Raw genomic sequence first — 16,447 nt, forward strand, 5'->3', positions numbered from 1 at the left:
CAGAAAGCGGGTTTATTGAAACGTGGATGCGACAATAGGTACGGTTTTATTTGAGTTTAACTAGTTATACAGATTTCTTCAGGGCAGTACCTGTGACCAGATTACATAAGCCGACCCAACCTGACTCACGCACTGGCAGTAGGGACGTCTGCGTAGCTACTCATTGAATGTTCGCTGCAAACAAAAGGGTAGGGCCTAATTTTAATTGCTACAGTCACACGCGTAAGTGATAATATTATGATATCTGGATACAGTAAATAACGTATCTAGGATCGGGCGCCTGAAAAATCATTAATGGCACCGCTGCTGTATTAAGTTGCTTAGTTGAAAAATATACTCATTATTATTTTGACAGAAGTGGGCACATGGACTATAAAACAAGATGTAGACGACATTATACTTAGAAGTAAGATAACGAAGCTCTTCTTATTTGGATGAATCTATTATAAACGTATTTGCTTGTCTTGAAGTACTGGACCGTATAACACAATTGTTGCGTTTGTGCACTTTTTAAAGGGCTATGTTAATTCAGAATATTATTATTATATTATGCGTTAATAGATTTTTGCAATTTTCAACCGATCTAGGCGAACTTGCAGATGACTTATGTTACAGACTGGCTTAAAGGGGAACAGCCTATATAAGACGAGTAACTTCGTATATGCTGAAATAGAATTTGTGTAAAGTTCTAGTTTTTCCTGTGACAATTTAGTTTTATAAATGCCGTGAGCATAGTGTGAGTGTACGAACCCAATTTGTTTTGGATCTCACCGTAATTCGATGTGCATGTTGTTCGTCTCTGTTAGCTATAGTTGAGCTCCAAACAAGAAAAAGTTTCTGTTCAGGTTCAAGCACTCGTGGAAATGTTGCTTTCCAGATCAATTACAGTAATATTTATCGACAATAGATCCACGACTCTAGTGCCACTCTTTTTTGTTGGCCTTAGACAGCGATCGCCGCGAATATCTCATTACCCTTACCTAGACGGTGCGCTTACTCATTGTAACCTTTGTAAAAGCATATTTGCCACTAAGCATAACGGTCTGGTCGGCAGCTTGGTGCTGGTTGACCAGCGATAAATATACCAGTTCGGTGGCTGGGTGTGCTAGAATGAATAGAACCTATTGCATGGTCCATTTTCCTGCCGCATTGTCGAAGACTGGTTCCGTAGTACTGCATTATATATATATATATATATATACACAACTTTAGATGAAGAAGAGAGAACGACTGTTAGATGGCAGTCAATTAATGGGTAGGACAGCACAGAAGTTCGGCACTACCATTCTTGGTCGCTGTTGGCGACGCTACCAACCGCACAATGTAAGCTTATTGGGTAAGACCCTAGGGTACCGGTTAGAATGAAAGCTATGACAACTTTGAGACTGACAAAATAACATACTAAAAACAACGGTGATTTTTCCACGGTGATGCGATTTTTATTGTTGCAGTTCAAAATTGGCTTCAAAATAAAGCGGGGTTATCTATACACAGATATCTAAGGTAAAAGACAGATCACTAGCAATAAAATTAGCTTATATAAGACTTCCAGAAGCTCTTTCAAGAAATAAAAAATAATTCAAATAATATATTCGAATGCTGAAATTTCTTAGTAGGTTTTATAAACTAAACAGCTTTGTAGCCTTGGGTAGTCGAACATTCTCACGCAAGCAAATAGTAAGCTAATCGCAACTATGGAAAAATTGCGCTTTTGATGTTGTTGGAATGCCTAGTCGATTTTTTTCATAACCGCCATCTACTGATTTTTATCTGCAACAAAAAGAAAAACGTAAGGATAAGCAGAGAGAGAAACGTTTTCAATTTACTACCTAAGCGTATCTGCCATTTAAATTTCCCTGGGGCTAAAGCTTTCTTTAAAATAAAATAGCTTAATAGCATTAAATGCTGACTTTGACGTTGATATGCTAGATATGAAGATGCTTCCTCTACAAACATTACAGCCGTTGAGGAAGTATGAACCGCAAAAAACAATGTGTAAAATACACGACTTAGTAATTTCGACCGGACTTACGGGTGAGAAATGTTTTGATGAGGTGATCTTTTAAGAATTAAAATTAATTAGCATGTGCAAGAGCAAACAACGTGAAAACGCGACCATAATGAATAACAGAAGTAAATAAAAATAAAAAAACACCAAAATTATAGTAAAATGATTCTTATAAACATTTTTATTCACTATTACATTTCTTCATATTCTCATTCACCGGTGGTATTTAATATTATACTCGATCGAACGACACCAACGTTATTTTTCCTTTGGATTAGCTACTATTTATCTGCCTTTGATCAAGCCTTCTTCATTGAGTCCAATGTCGAATGCGATCAAGTTGTGTGTGGCGTCCATCGAAGCAGAAGATCCTGGCAGGCCATCATTTTTTCGAGCTCACCCATTTTACTCAAAAAAAACCAAGAGGGTATAGATACTCCGATCTAAAAAACTTTTCTCTGGCGCCATCCAATCGTACCTCATTCGCATTCTGTGTCCATTCAATGACAGCATATCACGTAGCATTTCACATTGCTCTGATACATATACATCACTCACCGTTTACCTCACGGCTTGCCGTATTGCATAGTACACAACTCAAATGACTTTGGTTTCGTGTGTATGTTTCTTGTTTAATCAGTATTCTGGACGTGTCTGTATTGACTGACAGGTAAATCAGACGAATTCAATATCATTCACTTTGGTTAGTCATTATCAATACTACTACATATATATATATATACATATATTAGTCGTGGATTTCGTTGAGTCGAATATTCGAGTGTCGACAAGGGCATTCGTCTATGTGCGTATCCGTGTCCCTGTGTTTGTAGCTATTATACTACATGCTTTATTAATCGACCCATTTGGTACTAACGTTTACCCTCACCAGCTCGTATTGTAAATACACTCGCTTCGCTGCACCGCCGATACTAATATTGTAATAAAAAAAAAATAGAGCCTTCATGGTAGTGATAGTAATCAATTCAGAATTTTTTAGGTAACCGATGTTGCACAAATACGTACTAATAGTTATTTTAATAAAACGTCACCGCCGTCATAATTATCATATTTATAATATAATTGTAGTACTATCTACACACATGACCCTATCATTATCAATGCTGATATATTTTATCATTTCCACTGGCGTTTTACGTTAGAGTGCTGCGTCGTTTTATTTGCTCAAAGACCAAAATATACATAAATCGTAGATCTATGTGATCTCACCTTAGATCTGCATGCTTCCTTGCCTCAAACTTGGATATATATAGATACAATGATACAGTAGTTTGCGCATGTCACTTCTTAGTCTCCTCCTTCATGAAACCTTTTTTTGTTCTCTTAGTGTTTTAGACCTTATGCCTGTTTGGCTGCACCTGTACGTCGCTGTCATCTAGCGATTATGGGGCGATTATTAGGGTCTAGGCACATTACTTCTCTCCTCGATCAGTTCGTTCACTGGTCTTGCGCAATTCCGGTTGCAACTAACCGCGCTTAAGAAGTGAATGACGGCTAAATCATAGAAGGGGGTTATTTTCGGAGCATTGTCTAATATGCTTTATTAACGTCACCACTTCATCAATTTGTACTTTTACACTCTAGACTGTAATTATACTCTGTAGATAGACCTACAGAAAACATTAACTGTATTACTGGGACTTCGTTGTTCATTATCTTAATTACGTAATTCTCACTACATTTGAGTATACGTTATGACGTGTTTGAGATATCGATGTTAAAGACAATCGAAAGATTCAGCCGCTTGATTCGCTCAAAGCCGCGATACTTCTGTTGCTTAATGTTGCTGACTGTTTAGAGATGGTTATGTAGTAGGAAGTCACATAAAGGTTAACAAGGTTATAATAGAAGAAAACTACGTGGAACCACTCAATCAGCTCGTATATTCGTTCACGACACATCCGTTGCCGGCAGTATATACGCACGGACTGAGCTCGATGTGGTGCCGCCGGTGGAATTTGCCGAACTAATGAATGTAAACATCGTGATCAGACTAAAGTTCATATTGGAAGGTTTTCATATAGGAGCATGACCAACCGTTCGCTCAATAATTGGGCCGGATGCCACAAGAACGATTTCTACCCCATTTGGTTGGTTTAGCCCACCTATTCCTAGCTTCCGCTCCCACTGAAATTGACATTTTAGAAAAACCTAAAGGGGAGTGCGCATTGCTGCCCTAAGATGTTCATTAAAATTAGGTCGACATACAATAATGGCTTAGTGGATACCCATAGCACAACATAATTTTTAGTTTATTTCTTTATAGTAGTTTATTTCTATTTGTATGTGTCCACGTTGCATCACTATATCTGTGTTACCCTACTAACCGTATGATATTATGCTCTACTAGATAATTTTTAAATGCACGTTGTAAGCTATTTTCATTTTAGCTGATAATCTCCGACGCAACTATTGCTTCAACAAATAGCAAGAAAAAATCGTACCATATCCTTGGCCTCCACATACATCTGACTTATTATATAAGAAGTAGACTTATTTTCGAAAATTAATTGTGGTAGTTTTGTGATTTGAAAATCATATTAGATCGGCGACATAGTGAGACGACGGAAAAAGGTATGCTGAATATGACAAATTTAGCAGTAAATGGTTTAGAATCTAGGAAGTGGCACCTAGGCTATTGGCTATCACGGTATTAAACAACCATCAGTATGGACGCATACAGCATGAGTCAGCCGCGCCCCAAACAACTAAAGAGGCGCGCTGTTTATATAGGTGTCACATTCTAAACACTTAACTGGAAAGTTTCTTTAGAGAAACTATTCCACAGTAAACAGCAATTTGGAAGCCTTGATTAGCTCAGTATGCTGGGAGCAGGTGCTTCAGTGCAAATACAGTGCTTATGGATGGTTGCTAAACAACTAGCAAAAGATTGTAAACAACTCCAAACAGTAATAGGAGTAGCGGTAATAACAAAGTTTTCTACTGGCGCACATAATCGTGCTTTGATACGAACACCTACAGACATGGTGCTTTGTTTAAGAACCGTGTAGATTATAGAAGTCAAACATGCTGGAGCACTCGTTTCAGCTATGTGAGACCATGCTAACTATGATCCTTGCAATACTACCTTCCTTCAACGGACGGAGAGACAAGCACATAATTACAATAACAAGTCAGAATACAAAAAAAATCCATCATTAGCTAATCTTCCCCTCTGTTATTAATAACATAACTCTACGTAAGGATTGATTGTGTGTACAGGCTTAAAACGATGACGGCTTCATTTTAAATTGACATATCAGTTATTTTAACTGAACGTTTGACGAACATTTAGTCTTCGGAAAGGTACTGCCGTTTGTGCTAAGATTTACTCTAGAGTTATTGGGCCTTAATCGACATGTTTATGTCACAAGATTAGTGACTTAGACGCTTTTGAGCTTGTCATTTTCGAAGCTTTCATTATTTGTATATTTTTATAGAGGTGACCAAGGTTTGAATGGACACGCAACTTACCGTTTAAGAGAATTTACTTATAGAAAAAATTACCATTTTCTGCAGCTTTTTGTTCACGCATCAAAATTTACTGCAAGGTCCCTAATATGGTAATGAAACAGCAGGATAATTTTATGTGGCTCAATACTGAACACCTCGAAAATAATGATCTTGCTTTCCTCACAAATTGATCCATTGCAACTGATTAAAAACTAACTACACGGCGGACAGTATGCTTTTCTGTGTTGCTGCTGATGAGGAAGAAGATCGTTTATGTTGATCACGTTATTTCTATGACAAACATACAAAACGCTATGGGAATTTTAAGCATCCGATCTGTTATACAGTCATTATATATATATATATATATATATGCGCATAAACTTTCTTTCTCACACATTCGTGTATTGCGATCACAAAGTGTGGGGAGCTCCGGTCGATTGCAGTTGTCAACATGTTCGGGAGGTGGCTACGATAACTAGACGAGGCGCCGACGCAAATAAGAAATGACTGATATAAATGAGTGTCACTTCATTTAGTTTACGGGAGCTTGCTGTTTGAAGACTGCAACTGCGAAAACATGCATTGTCGCAGTGCACGCTTGCCGTTGTCGTTCAATGGATGGGCACTTTACCAGCCCAATTAATGTGTCCTTTACACTAAAGCCGTACGCTCGATATAATCCGAACGGACTGAAGAATGCATGTTGCTGCTGACTTCACTGTTGATGTGACTGCTGTAGCGATGCTTACTGTTCTTGTGATTGTTCCCCCTGCTGTTGTGAGATGAAGCGGCGAGCATTTGCGAGATGGCATCTCACGTCAGAACGGCCGGGTCCTATTACATCATCTTTGGGCGGCGCTGCGGGTCATGCGTTTTTCACCACCAGACACTGGCTTTATTCGGAACAGCTCAATCTTTAGGTGCTGACAGAGTTCGCGACAGACTTGATGACTATATGCGACCATGTCGACGCAAGCGATCAATGTGCAAAAGTAGAGAACGTAAACTTCCGGCAAAAATTCGCTAAAGTATTGATTAAGGAACAAGCATACTGGGCCGAAGAGTGCGTAGTCTGTGTACTTCATCTTGCTTTTAGACATTTGTGCCACAATTAAGCGGCAAGTAACTTTGGCGGCAACAATACCAAACGCGATGATGTACAGAGTGGGATTGTACTCGAAAATATGCGATTCGCTTTTTTTGAAAATGCAGTACGCTGGTACTATCACCAATCCATAAGGTATGCTTGGAGATAATACTGACGTGCCTGCCACGGAGGAGCCATTTTTCCCCGCGCCTCCCCATAGAATGACGCGGAATTGCCGGACAAACACGTATACCGCGCACAGCAAGCCCACATAAAACGGCACGAACCGCAATTCCGTATGTATCAACGGTAGCTCGATTGCCCACATTTGTGGACCGAAAAAAGCCGTCAACAGATAGATAACAATGACAATACACTGAACTTCAGTAACGTCAAAGGCGCCCACATTCAGCGCCCCGGACACAAACGTCTGCCAGTGGGCGCAGTAAAAAAGCGAAATGGCAATAAAGCTTTGTAGAAACATATAATCGGGAATGTTACCATAGCCCATCGTAATGCAGGACCCGATTGAAACAAATACAGTTGACACGGAATCGCAACCATGGTCGAAGAGTTCACCCAAGGGCGAACTTGAGTTGGTACGACGGGCCTGTTTGCCGTCACAGGCGTCTAGCGTCTGATATATAAATAAACCCAGTGCTGAAAGGACAAGACACCACGACGGCACTGGACTTTTACCGTCAGGGCTGTACCATACAAGAAGTAGCGTCGTCAGAACATTAACAATTAATCCTAACATTGTCATCAGATTCGGCGCCAACCATAACGGCAGTCGAGCTGTGACAGCATTCCAGAACGGCTGAAAGAGCGGTTCCAGTAGAGACCGTCCCTCGCAGTTGTACTTGTGTTGTGCGAGCCGTCGCAGTTGCGACGGCTCAAGGACCTTCTCATAGCTGATCCAATTCAACATGGTCGAATTTGGACTAGAGCCATCGGCACCGTCGGAGACACCGAAATACACGTTGCGATCCGCTGTTTTTACTGCTGAAATTCAGGGCTTCGTATCACACTTGCCGTGTACTCCAGTTGCGCACATAGATTTGCCTCACACACACCACTGTTCAGTAGTTGCTTTTCAGTTGTCTGTTGTTATCACCGGGACGAGTAGAGTTATTAACCAGATAGGCAGATAGCTGCACGTAATTTTGTTTCGACCCAAACTGCGTTCGTCTACCGCAGTTCGGCTCCGTCAGCGGTACTTGCCGTTCCTGTCGTTGCTGTTAGCTGTGAAAGAGTCAACGTACCAGTGACGTTTTCCGCTCCGTTCGTGTCGCAGACAGCGGCCTTTGCTGTCTGTATATCCGTCCCTTGTCGTTTTTTGGCCTTTCGAATACTTTTTGTACTCCTGTTTTTCCGTAGTTACAGCTTAGAAGGAGAGCACACAGGCCTGTCGTAAATGCTGTTTGCAGCTGACGCTGTGACTTTTTCTATCAACTACCCCTAAAGTGTGTGTCCTACTGACAAGGCGAACTCCACTAGCTCACCACAGAGTTCACACAGCAAAATATCTAAATCAACACTCACGTACAACTCTCCAGCAGTAACGGTCGTGGTTGCCGAAAAGGTTGTTTACAGGCCTTGGACTAGCGGTAGAAACAGGGCTGCTGATAGAACTACCCTCCCCCAACTGTTGTTGTCACCTTTCAGACACGGAAAGATAGAGTACTTATATACACACAGCACTATCCGCAATAGCTCCAGCCACGAAGATACACGATGATGGCGGCGGCGAGGGCGGAAGAACGCAGAAGACAGTTCAGACTAGAGCAGCGGGCAGACAAGCCCTGCCGTTGTTAATGTTCTGCAGTGCTCCTATTCGCATTAACCGAGGACGAATTGCACGAAACAGGGCAACAGCAACGACCGGACGGCACAACTCGACAGATACTAAACGCAGACCTGACGCGCGCCGCTGAGCTGCGATTACCAGCCTTGGATGGTGAGAGAGGGGCGTTTAAATTTTGCAGCGCCAAGGTATCGTCGACAGAAGAGTAACGAAAGAAAAGCAAGAAAGAGCACGCATTTTTAGTGAATGAATTAATAAAGTGCATGTCAATGGGCTACATCGGGTAGCTATGTGATAAACTAAGTAAAAGAAACTAAGAGTAATTGGTCTCGAACTTATGTATTATTTTACACGATATGCACCTATAACTTGTTTACAATCACTCACATATATTGATATGGCTGTTATGCTTTTATCCCGTAGCGTATTTGTGTGACTGGCCGAGCAAGCTAACTTTCAAATCATCCCACGCGAATCTGTTCGATTTCATCGTTGAATGTAGAAGCTGTTATTCTGCTTAATTGTATTCACTTCGAAGAAGTGAATACAGTTAAATAGAACAAAAGCTACGCGAATTAGTAGCTGACTGTCGTATATTTGTAAACATGAAGCCGTGCTCTGATTGTTCTATCGTGGCGCCGCTGACGCTGCCGCTGCCGCAGTGTTGTGTTACGGTGGTGGTCCCTGTGACAGAAGCGCTAAGCGACGTTCGATTTCTCCTAGTCGCTTCAATGGCCACTGCTGTTGAATTTACTCTATGGTGTGTTATGCTGTTTTGTTGATACTTAACGTCCTCTCCTACTCTAAACCTATAAAATATATCAAGGGCAAGACGCTGCGTCCAGGTGCACGTGGAGACGAACTCGGTGGACCGTTTCTATATGCGTGATTGTGTGTGCTGGTTTGCTTGCGGCTTTTCACCTTTCGGTGTCATCCAGATCGTAAACTGAAACCAATTCTGATGGCTAACATTATATTATCAGAATAGAAAGTAGCTCATCAATTGCAGGTTACTGGCTAGTGTTGCTGCATCAACTCCGTCGGCTGTGCGCAGTGGACCTGGATCGTAGTGCGCGTGTGCTCACGACAAAGGAGCACGCAGTCTTGGATGCTATTAAATTTGCTGCGTCGTGGATGCCCCCACGCTCATCTGATAACAACAACATCGAGAACGGCACCAACTGAGTCGAAGAGCGCCTTCTTGGCAGATCATACAAAATGGGAATATGGTGGGACATAGCTGAAAATTTCATGACCGCCGATACCGTCTGTTTTGTAGTTAACGCGGCTACATTGGGCATATTGCATCGGGTGTACAACAGCAAATACCATAATTATGAAGCAGTGAAGGTATGTAGCCATGCTCGTATAAGCTACGTATTTGTATAGGCAAATCAAATGATTCGCCTACTTACGATAACATTGGAACAGCTGGTCGAATGCGTCTTGGCACATTGCAGGCGTGTTAAAATGTAAAATTGTTACAAAAATATTCACAAAGTAAATATCCTATGTAAAAAGGAAAGAAAAATGTAAATTAAATAGGGGAATCGCATAAAACATTCTATATTTAAGTGTGCTAACGTCATTAAGTCTCTTAGTGAAGACTTTCTGGGCTATTGTCCACTGCACGATAACATCGTGATTATCGCAGACGTTGATCACGTGCTTTTATATGTGATCGGCTGATTTTAATCGCAACAATTTGACGTTCTTTTAAATAATCAATTTGATATCTCTATTGAATATTGGAGATTTCTGCCTGGAATAATCCGGGTTTTCTAAATTATGAATGGGACAGGTTATGATTGTTTAGGGTGGCACATCTGCAGCATTTGGAAAATGTAACTTAAAAAGGAATTTATTTAAACTAAACAGCTAACAGATTGGCCTTATAATACTTGTATGTCGAAATCGTGCGGTCTAGTGACTTGGTCGCAATGTTGATTTAAGTCGGCTTATCTTTTGATGATGAAAGCCCAAATATGTCTATGATTAATTATAAATATAATCTATCGATATGGTAGGTGCTCAATATGTATTTCAAAATCGTTCGCTGTAGATATTTAAGAAGAGTTAGGAGAGTCGCCGACATCGACACGGACTAAGACAAAAAACACCTTCCACAGTAATGTGTCGAAGGGAATATTTCCTGGATTGTATTATTCCTAAACCAAGTCACCGAGCTGTTTGTGTTGACAACTCACAAAACAATATTACACAATACAAACGTATCTTTAGTTAAAAGGTAACGAGAAATACAATCATCATGTGTTAAAAAAAAACTATTTTTTTAAGGCTAAATATACACAGAAACTTTTTCATTTCTAAAGTTCGCACCTGTACTGGATAATAAAAAGTACAACGTTAAAGTTAGATTGAGTGCCTTTTAAACCTTATAATCAGTTCTGCCTGAACTGACCCGCATCTGGTGCAGTTATAAAAAAGATTTCCAATGACACTGAATCATAGACTAACACAAGGGAAGATTTTTGTTTATTTGGTTAATTACGCCGTGGACGGGCGGTGTGCATTTTGTAGAGAACTGGGTGTAAATATTGTCGTGTAGATCGCTTGCATCGAGAATGAAATCACCAGTTAAGCTTTTTAAACTAAGTCGTCTTTGCTGAGCAGAAAATTTCGTATTTTGGTTTAGACGAAACGCTAAGTAAAGCAGGCATCGTAAGTGCACTTTCTTACACCGATACCGCTTATATTTAAAACCTTATTCCGATTACATGTTGAGCCCATTTTTAGAAAAAGAAAACAAAAAACGAGAATCGACAGAAGATTCCAAAAGCCTACTACATACAGCATGCAGATGAGGATTGAGGAGAGAGGATGGCCAGCAGTCGAAATTGGTGGGCTGGGACTTCAAACATAAGGGAAATACACACACGTTTAGTGTAGGTACTAGGTTGCCTTCATCAGCCGCGCTTTTTGTATATGTGATCAGTGAACGTTTTTGAGTGGCTCCGTCATCAACGAAAATCTGTTTGTGTTATTTTAGACAGCTCGCCAGCTAGAGATTAGCGAACACTTAGACACTATCCTGCGGGAGGACTATCCCAATGGCACCTGCGTACACGCCGTCGTTCGGGGAACAGTCAAAGCAACTCAGAAGCCCCTAGAGTCTAAATTTGCTCAAGGGCAAAAAGGCGTTATTCAACGGCTAATGGTCATCGAACATAAGATGAAATGGAATCCCATTTCGCGATTTTGGTATGAACAGACACCCCCATTTCAACGCTGCATAGGATTATGCACCTAGGGAGTAACGGTAGTATCTGTCAACCGAACGAGTAGATCGTAATGTTTAATAACTAACTAAGAAACTTTTAAAAAAATCTTCAATAGACACTAAAACTTTTGTGAGGGAAAATATATTAAGAACATAAGTAGTGCGTCATATTACATCTAAAGATCCGTCCTGGCTGTCCGAGATCTAAGTACATTTCTAGTATAGTAACGACTGCCATTTGCCTTCAGAGTTTCAAGTATTTAATTACGTTTGTCCATTCAACTGCAGGACGCACCAGGAGCGCGTGATTCAGGACCGCGTAGACACTACGCAGTTTGTATTAACGTCACTAGCGACAGCTAACCCTCGAGCGCGTGTTGAAGTGCCTAACCCCTTGGAAAGTGCTTCGATCCCTCTGAAAGCGGTGTATGATAAGTTCACGCCAAATAAGGATGGATTCGAAAAATCCTTTTTCGGTTGGCTCGAAGGTGAACAACCACAGGGTAAGCGACCTCTTGATCTAGTAAGAACCCAGAAGCATTGCTTGTGCAGTTTGGTCTGGAATCTCAAGGCCTATGCTGGTACGAACTACGCATGTACAAGTGTGCATCTAATGGCGTACCGCTGCCTCGCATTAAAATAAAGTGATTCTCTCGGAGGTGGCATAGTGATAACTTCGAGGCTAACAACTTTAGTGCAGTTACGATAGCGATCTTAATTTTTCTTTTTTTTTAAATTTTTTGTCCCTCTTTACGTATTGACCATTGCATTATATCTGTACGTTTGCTTGTGTTGAATCTAGGAATCCAAGAACAGGAATATCTTCTCCCTGAAAATACCATTTTGACAGGCTTCGGTACGTTAGTCAGAGACGAAACTGGTTCCGTATCGCTAGTGGTACCTAAAGATGGTACCCAGTTGATTCTTACGACGGAAACACATTCGAAGCTAATAGAACAGCTCCGCAAAGAGTGTCGCTGGGTAGGGTTAGGAGCTTTCTTTTTTGGGATGACGTGCACAGCGCTAGCAAGCTATATGGGTAAGTTTTTACTGGATGTTAAATTCAATATGGTTTGTTTGTAGTAGGCTATAGCTCTTGAGCGTTTCTGCGAGACACATTGCGGAAGAAAAAACGAAACTAAATGAAAGGTTGTGCTAACTAGTTTAGAATGTACCCTTCCATTAAAGATCGTACTATTAAGCTGATTAGAGACAGTTAAGCCATCTAAACTAATGGATTTTTTGAGTTGAGTTGAGAACAGTTTTTGAGAAGCGCTTCGTTGGTCGGATTTATATTATGCATATGCTTACCGACAAAATGGTTAGGTTTGTCCAATCGAAAAAGTGTATTCTCACTTACATGTTTAACATTCAGTAAAAAATAAAATCTACGTACTTTGTGCCAATCCATTCAAATGAACCAACATTCGAATAAGCCGACGACACGGAAAAAAAACTTACTAAAATCATGTAAAAATAGAGTAGCTATTTGACGTTATGAACTCCATATATAATTTCCTGTATGCTCATGTCTAATGGCTCAAATACTTTTTTTGATAAACTATGCGTAAGTTCGCGACACACGTTTCAATTTAGCATGTATCGCTGTTGGCTTTCAGCGTACCGCATCTATACAAATTATCGGCGCCAACGACAGCATCGCACGGATTTTATGCGTCGGGACGAGCTTCGCCGGAAACGCCGAAAGGAGGCGAGAGAAGCTGATGCTGTTGGCTCTCTAAGTGGAACTCCGCAGTGTGTCGTCTGTCTGACGAACGCTGTAGAGGTGCTGCTTCTCGAGTGCGGACATCTTTGCCTCTGCACGGATTGCTGTGAACAGATAACGGACAACATATGTCCGATTTGCCGCTGTAGGGTAGTTCGGCAAGTCGCAGCTTATTTGCCTTAGGAAGAGGTAATTGACGCCGAAAAGATGGGCTGCCACAGTTTAACGGGGAACGCCATAGGGTTTTAGCTCGTCCAGGAAGGTTGCCTGCCACGATAAAACAGTCAGTTGAACTTGAAATTCTACAGTGTTATTGTATTACTTTGTAGACCAGCTACTGACTTGATATTATTAGTCCCATGTATAGGTAAAGTAGGGCGGGAGTAGAAAGGAAAAGCAAAGACGATTGCAGAGATTATTCTATGGCTAGTTTGCAAATATTAAAATGAAATTAATATGTTAGTAGAAAGTTGGTACGGTGACGAGCTTGCCGAACAATAGGAAAAAGCCAAGGAAAGACTAATGGCTTAGAGTAGTATCACATATAATTGGGGAGAATTTTTTCAGAAGGTTTTTTCACAGTTTTTATAACTGTGAAAGTTGTATGGTGAGTAGCTGCTTTCAATTTGACAATTACTGGTTGGATCCAACAAACCGACTGTATGATACATGTAGATGTAGACTATTATTGATATGTAGTTGCTTGGTTTTTCTCCAAAGTAAAACTATGAGAGCCTATTTTGCTCATATACGAGAGCTGCAAGTGTGGTTATATATGGAAACCTGTTGTGCCCCGACGAATCTGTCATTGCTGCTCGGATCAATACAATTAGCAGTGGACAGATCAACAACATAATTGGATACGCTCAGCGAAGTAAGTTTTTTGGTACACTGAAATGAATGCATGTGATTTTAAATAAAGTTGCTTCGGTGACAACCTTTTTCTCGGGACTATATTGAAGTGCTTGTGTATAGACTTCAACAGCAGTAATGGTTATGGTTACCTGGTTGATCCCTGTGAGATTTCATTTAAAGATGAAATTTAAAAGAATCAAGCTAACACTTTCTGAGGTGAACAGCGGGATTATTTTAGATAGATATAGATCAAACGCAAACAGTTAGGGGCTTTTCAGTCGATCAGTTAATCGCCGTTTTGAATTGACTGGTAATTTGGGGAATTAAGGAAGACATCGGAACCTTCATAATTGGCTAAAAATCATGACTTTGATTTTGCATCGAGAGTTTTAGGGATGTTAAAGGATTGTTAAAGTTAAAGGATGAATTTTTTTTCCTTAGAAAAAAAACAAACATTCAGAGATTATCTTTTATGAAATTTAAGGTTTGAAGGAAAAATGGTTCATATTGAGGCTTTGCTCCGCAACTCATAGAACCATAATGGAGTAAATGTGGCTAGTCTGTATGAAGTAGAATACATCATCTATACATATAAGGTAGTTACTTCTAAGGCAATAAATACAATGATCAGTTAGGGTAAAAATCTAGTAAAGTTGTTTTACCTTTTTAGTTCTCTAGTTATCTCAGTTTACCCAATAATGTCAAAATATTTATGGGAAATATTGTAATCTGTAAATGACAAATATATATATTGTCATCATATATTACATCACACAAAAAACAGCTGTTTAAAGTTTGTCCTCTCTAGCTAGATACGGAAAATATTATTCCTTATAGAACATTTCCTACACTTATTGCTACATGATTAATAATGACTGTAAAAATTGAAATTATTGTTTTAGTTTTTATTGTTTTAAAATTCGTTATTTAATTCGTCAGGAAGAAACGATTTTTCAGCATGAAACGGATTTAAGCCTAGACCAACAGGTGTGTAGCTAAGCACGTTACTGCTTGTCGTCATGGGAACGACAAGAAAAATAGTCACCATTGTAAAAATTTACCAAATGGTGAAGGTCGTTGCGTGCACATCGGACAAGATTGCTTCTCAACAAGTTGACAAAACTTATACATACTAGTACGTTATAAAAAATGGCTTTATAGAAAAAAAAAAAAAAAAAAGAATGGCTAGATATTGCCGTTTTTCTCTGTTAGGTCATCAGCGTCAACAGATAAGTTACTGTAACAACTTTGCCGTTGAACTGGCAGAAATTAGGCTTAGATGTGCTGCCTACAGGACGTTTACCCGTAAATATTATGTACTTGGTTTGAGTACCTTGAAAATTCCCCGCGCTTTTCCGAACATCTGTGTCATCACAAGCAGTGTTCACACTGAAGATAAATGACGCTTGGGATTTACACCTCATTCGTTTTATGTTTTTTATTGAATAAAATTTCGTCTGTCTTTCTCGTTCCCTCCGTTCTTAGATAACCCCTTAAGAACTTAAAAATTGTTGTTTAAAAATCAACCGCCAAAAAATGCACTTTAAGAGGCTGTTTTGAATACGTTTAGTTGAATCGTTTAGCCTTATGCTTTGATAGACCAATTGGCATTCAACTCAAACTTGATATCTAGTAAATTTGATAACGGTTTCAAGATTTCTTCTTTTAAGGTATGGATTAGACAGATATGACAATGAAACAACTAAGTAACATACAACTTCAGTTCATATTAAACCACCGGGGTTACTACAAATAATCTGAAATCATAACTTGTTAAATAAAATCTCACACCAGTCTTGAGGTTTCCGTTAAACGTCACACGTCTAGAATATGTCCTCTGATTAAAGCTATTTAACAGAGCCTATGTTTGACAGAGCACTTCATTTTCGTAGCAGTAGAAACAGTGGCTTGAAAGAGGAGCCGCAGTGACCAACTCAATTCGTTGCGTTGGGGTCATGAAAAAGCTACTGACACAGACGCTATTGTGTCGTGTCGTTCCTCTGTCATCTATCGGCTTTGCTCTGTTTCGCACCGTGTTTTTCATTGCGGCCAGAAAACGATGTTAACCATGTTTTTTACAAATTTTAACGTGATTACAGTGCTTTCGATAGTATTAGTACTATATCGAACAACAGATTTTATATTTATACGGAACATGGGATTTTAAATACCTTTTGGTGTAGCTGGGAGTAATGATTGCCTTGAAGATGGCCGGAGTTTGAGTGAACAAAGGCGTTGTCAACTAC

General features: G+C 40.0%; 2 protein-coding genes across 3 annotated transcripts; one reads left to right on the plus strand and one right to left on the minus strand.

The window, feature by feature from the left end:
- Window positions 1-50: 50 nt before the first annotated feature.
- On the plus strand, window positions 51-14,300 carry LOC111254397 (mitochondrial ubiquitin ligase activator of nfkb 1-like). 2 transcript variants are annotated; one of them, XM_022815196.2, is made up of 5 exons: window positions 51-188; window positions 11,390-11,601; window positions 11,909-12,123; window positions 12,423-12,659; window positions 13,240-14,300. In XM_022815196.2, exons 1-5 carry the CDS (start codon window positions 168-170, stop codon window positions 13,527-13,529), a joined length of 975 nt encoding a protein of 324 aa, XP_022670931.1. In that variant the 5' UTR covers window positions 51-167; the 3' UTR covers window positions 13,530-14,300. The 2 variants fall into 2 exon arrangements, with proteins under 2 accessions (XP_022670931.1, XP_086832332.1); XM_086976206.1 differs by lacking the exon at window positions 51-188 and adding an exon at window positions 8,454-9,729.
- bbc (choline/ethanolaminephosphotransferase 1 bbc) lies at window positions 2,161-8,484 on the minus strand. The gene has a single exon (XM_022815193.2). The coding sequence runs from the start codon at window positions 7,501-7,503 to the stop codon at window positions 6,328-6,330; it is 1,176 nt and encodes a 391-aa protein (XP_022670928.1). The 5' UTR covers window positions 7,504-8,484; the 3' UTR covers window positions 2,161-6,327.
- Window positions 14,301-16,447: the final 2,147 nt, after the last annotated feature.

The sequence above is a fragment of the Varroa destructor genome, unplaced genomic scaffold, assembly GCF_002443255.2.
Source record: "Varroa destructor unplaced genomic scaffold, Vdes_3.0 BEIS01000007.1, whole genome shotgun sequence".
Taxonomy (NCBI): Eukaryota; Metazoa; Arthropoda; class Arachnida; order Mesostigmata; family Varroidae; genus Varroa; species Varroa destructor.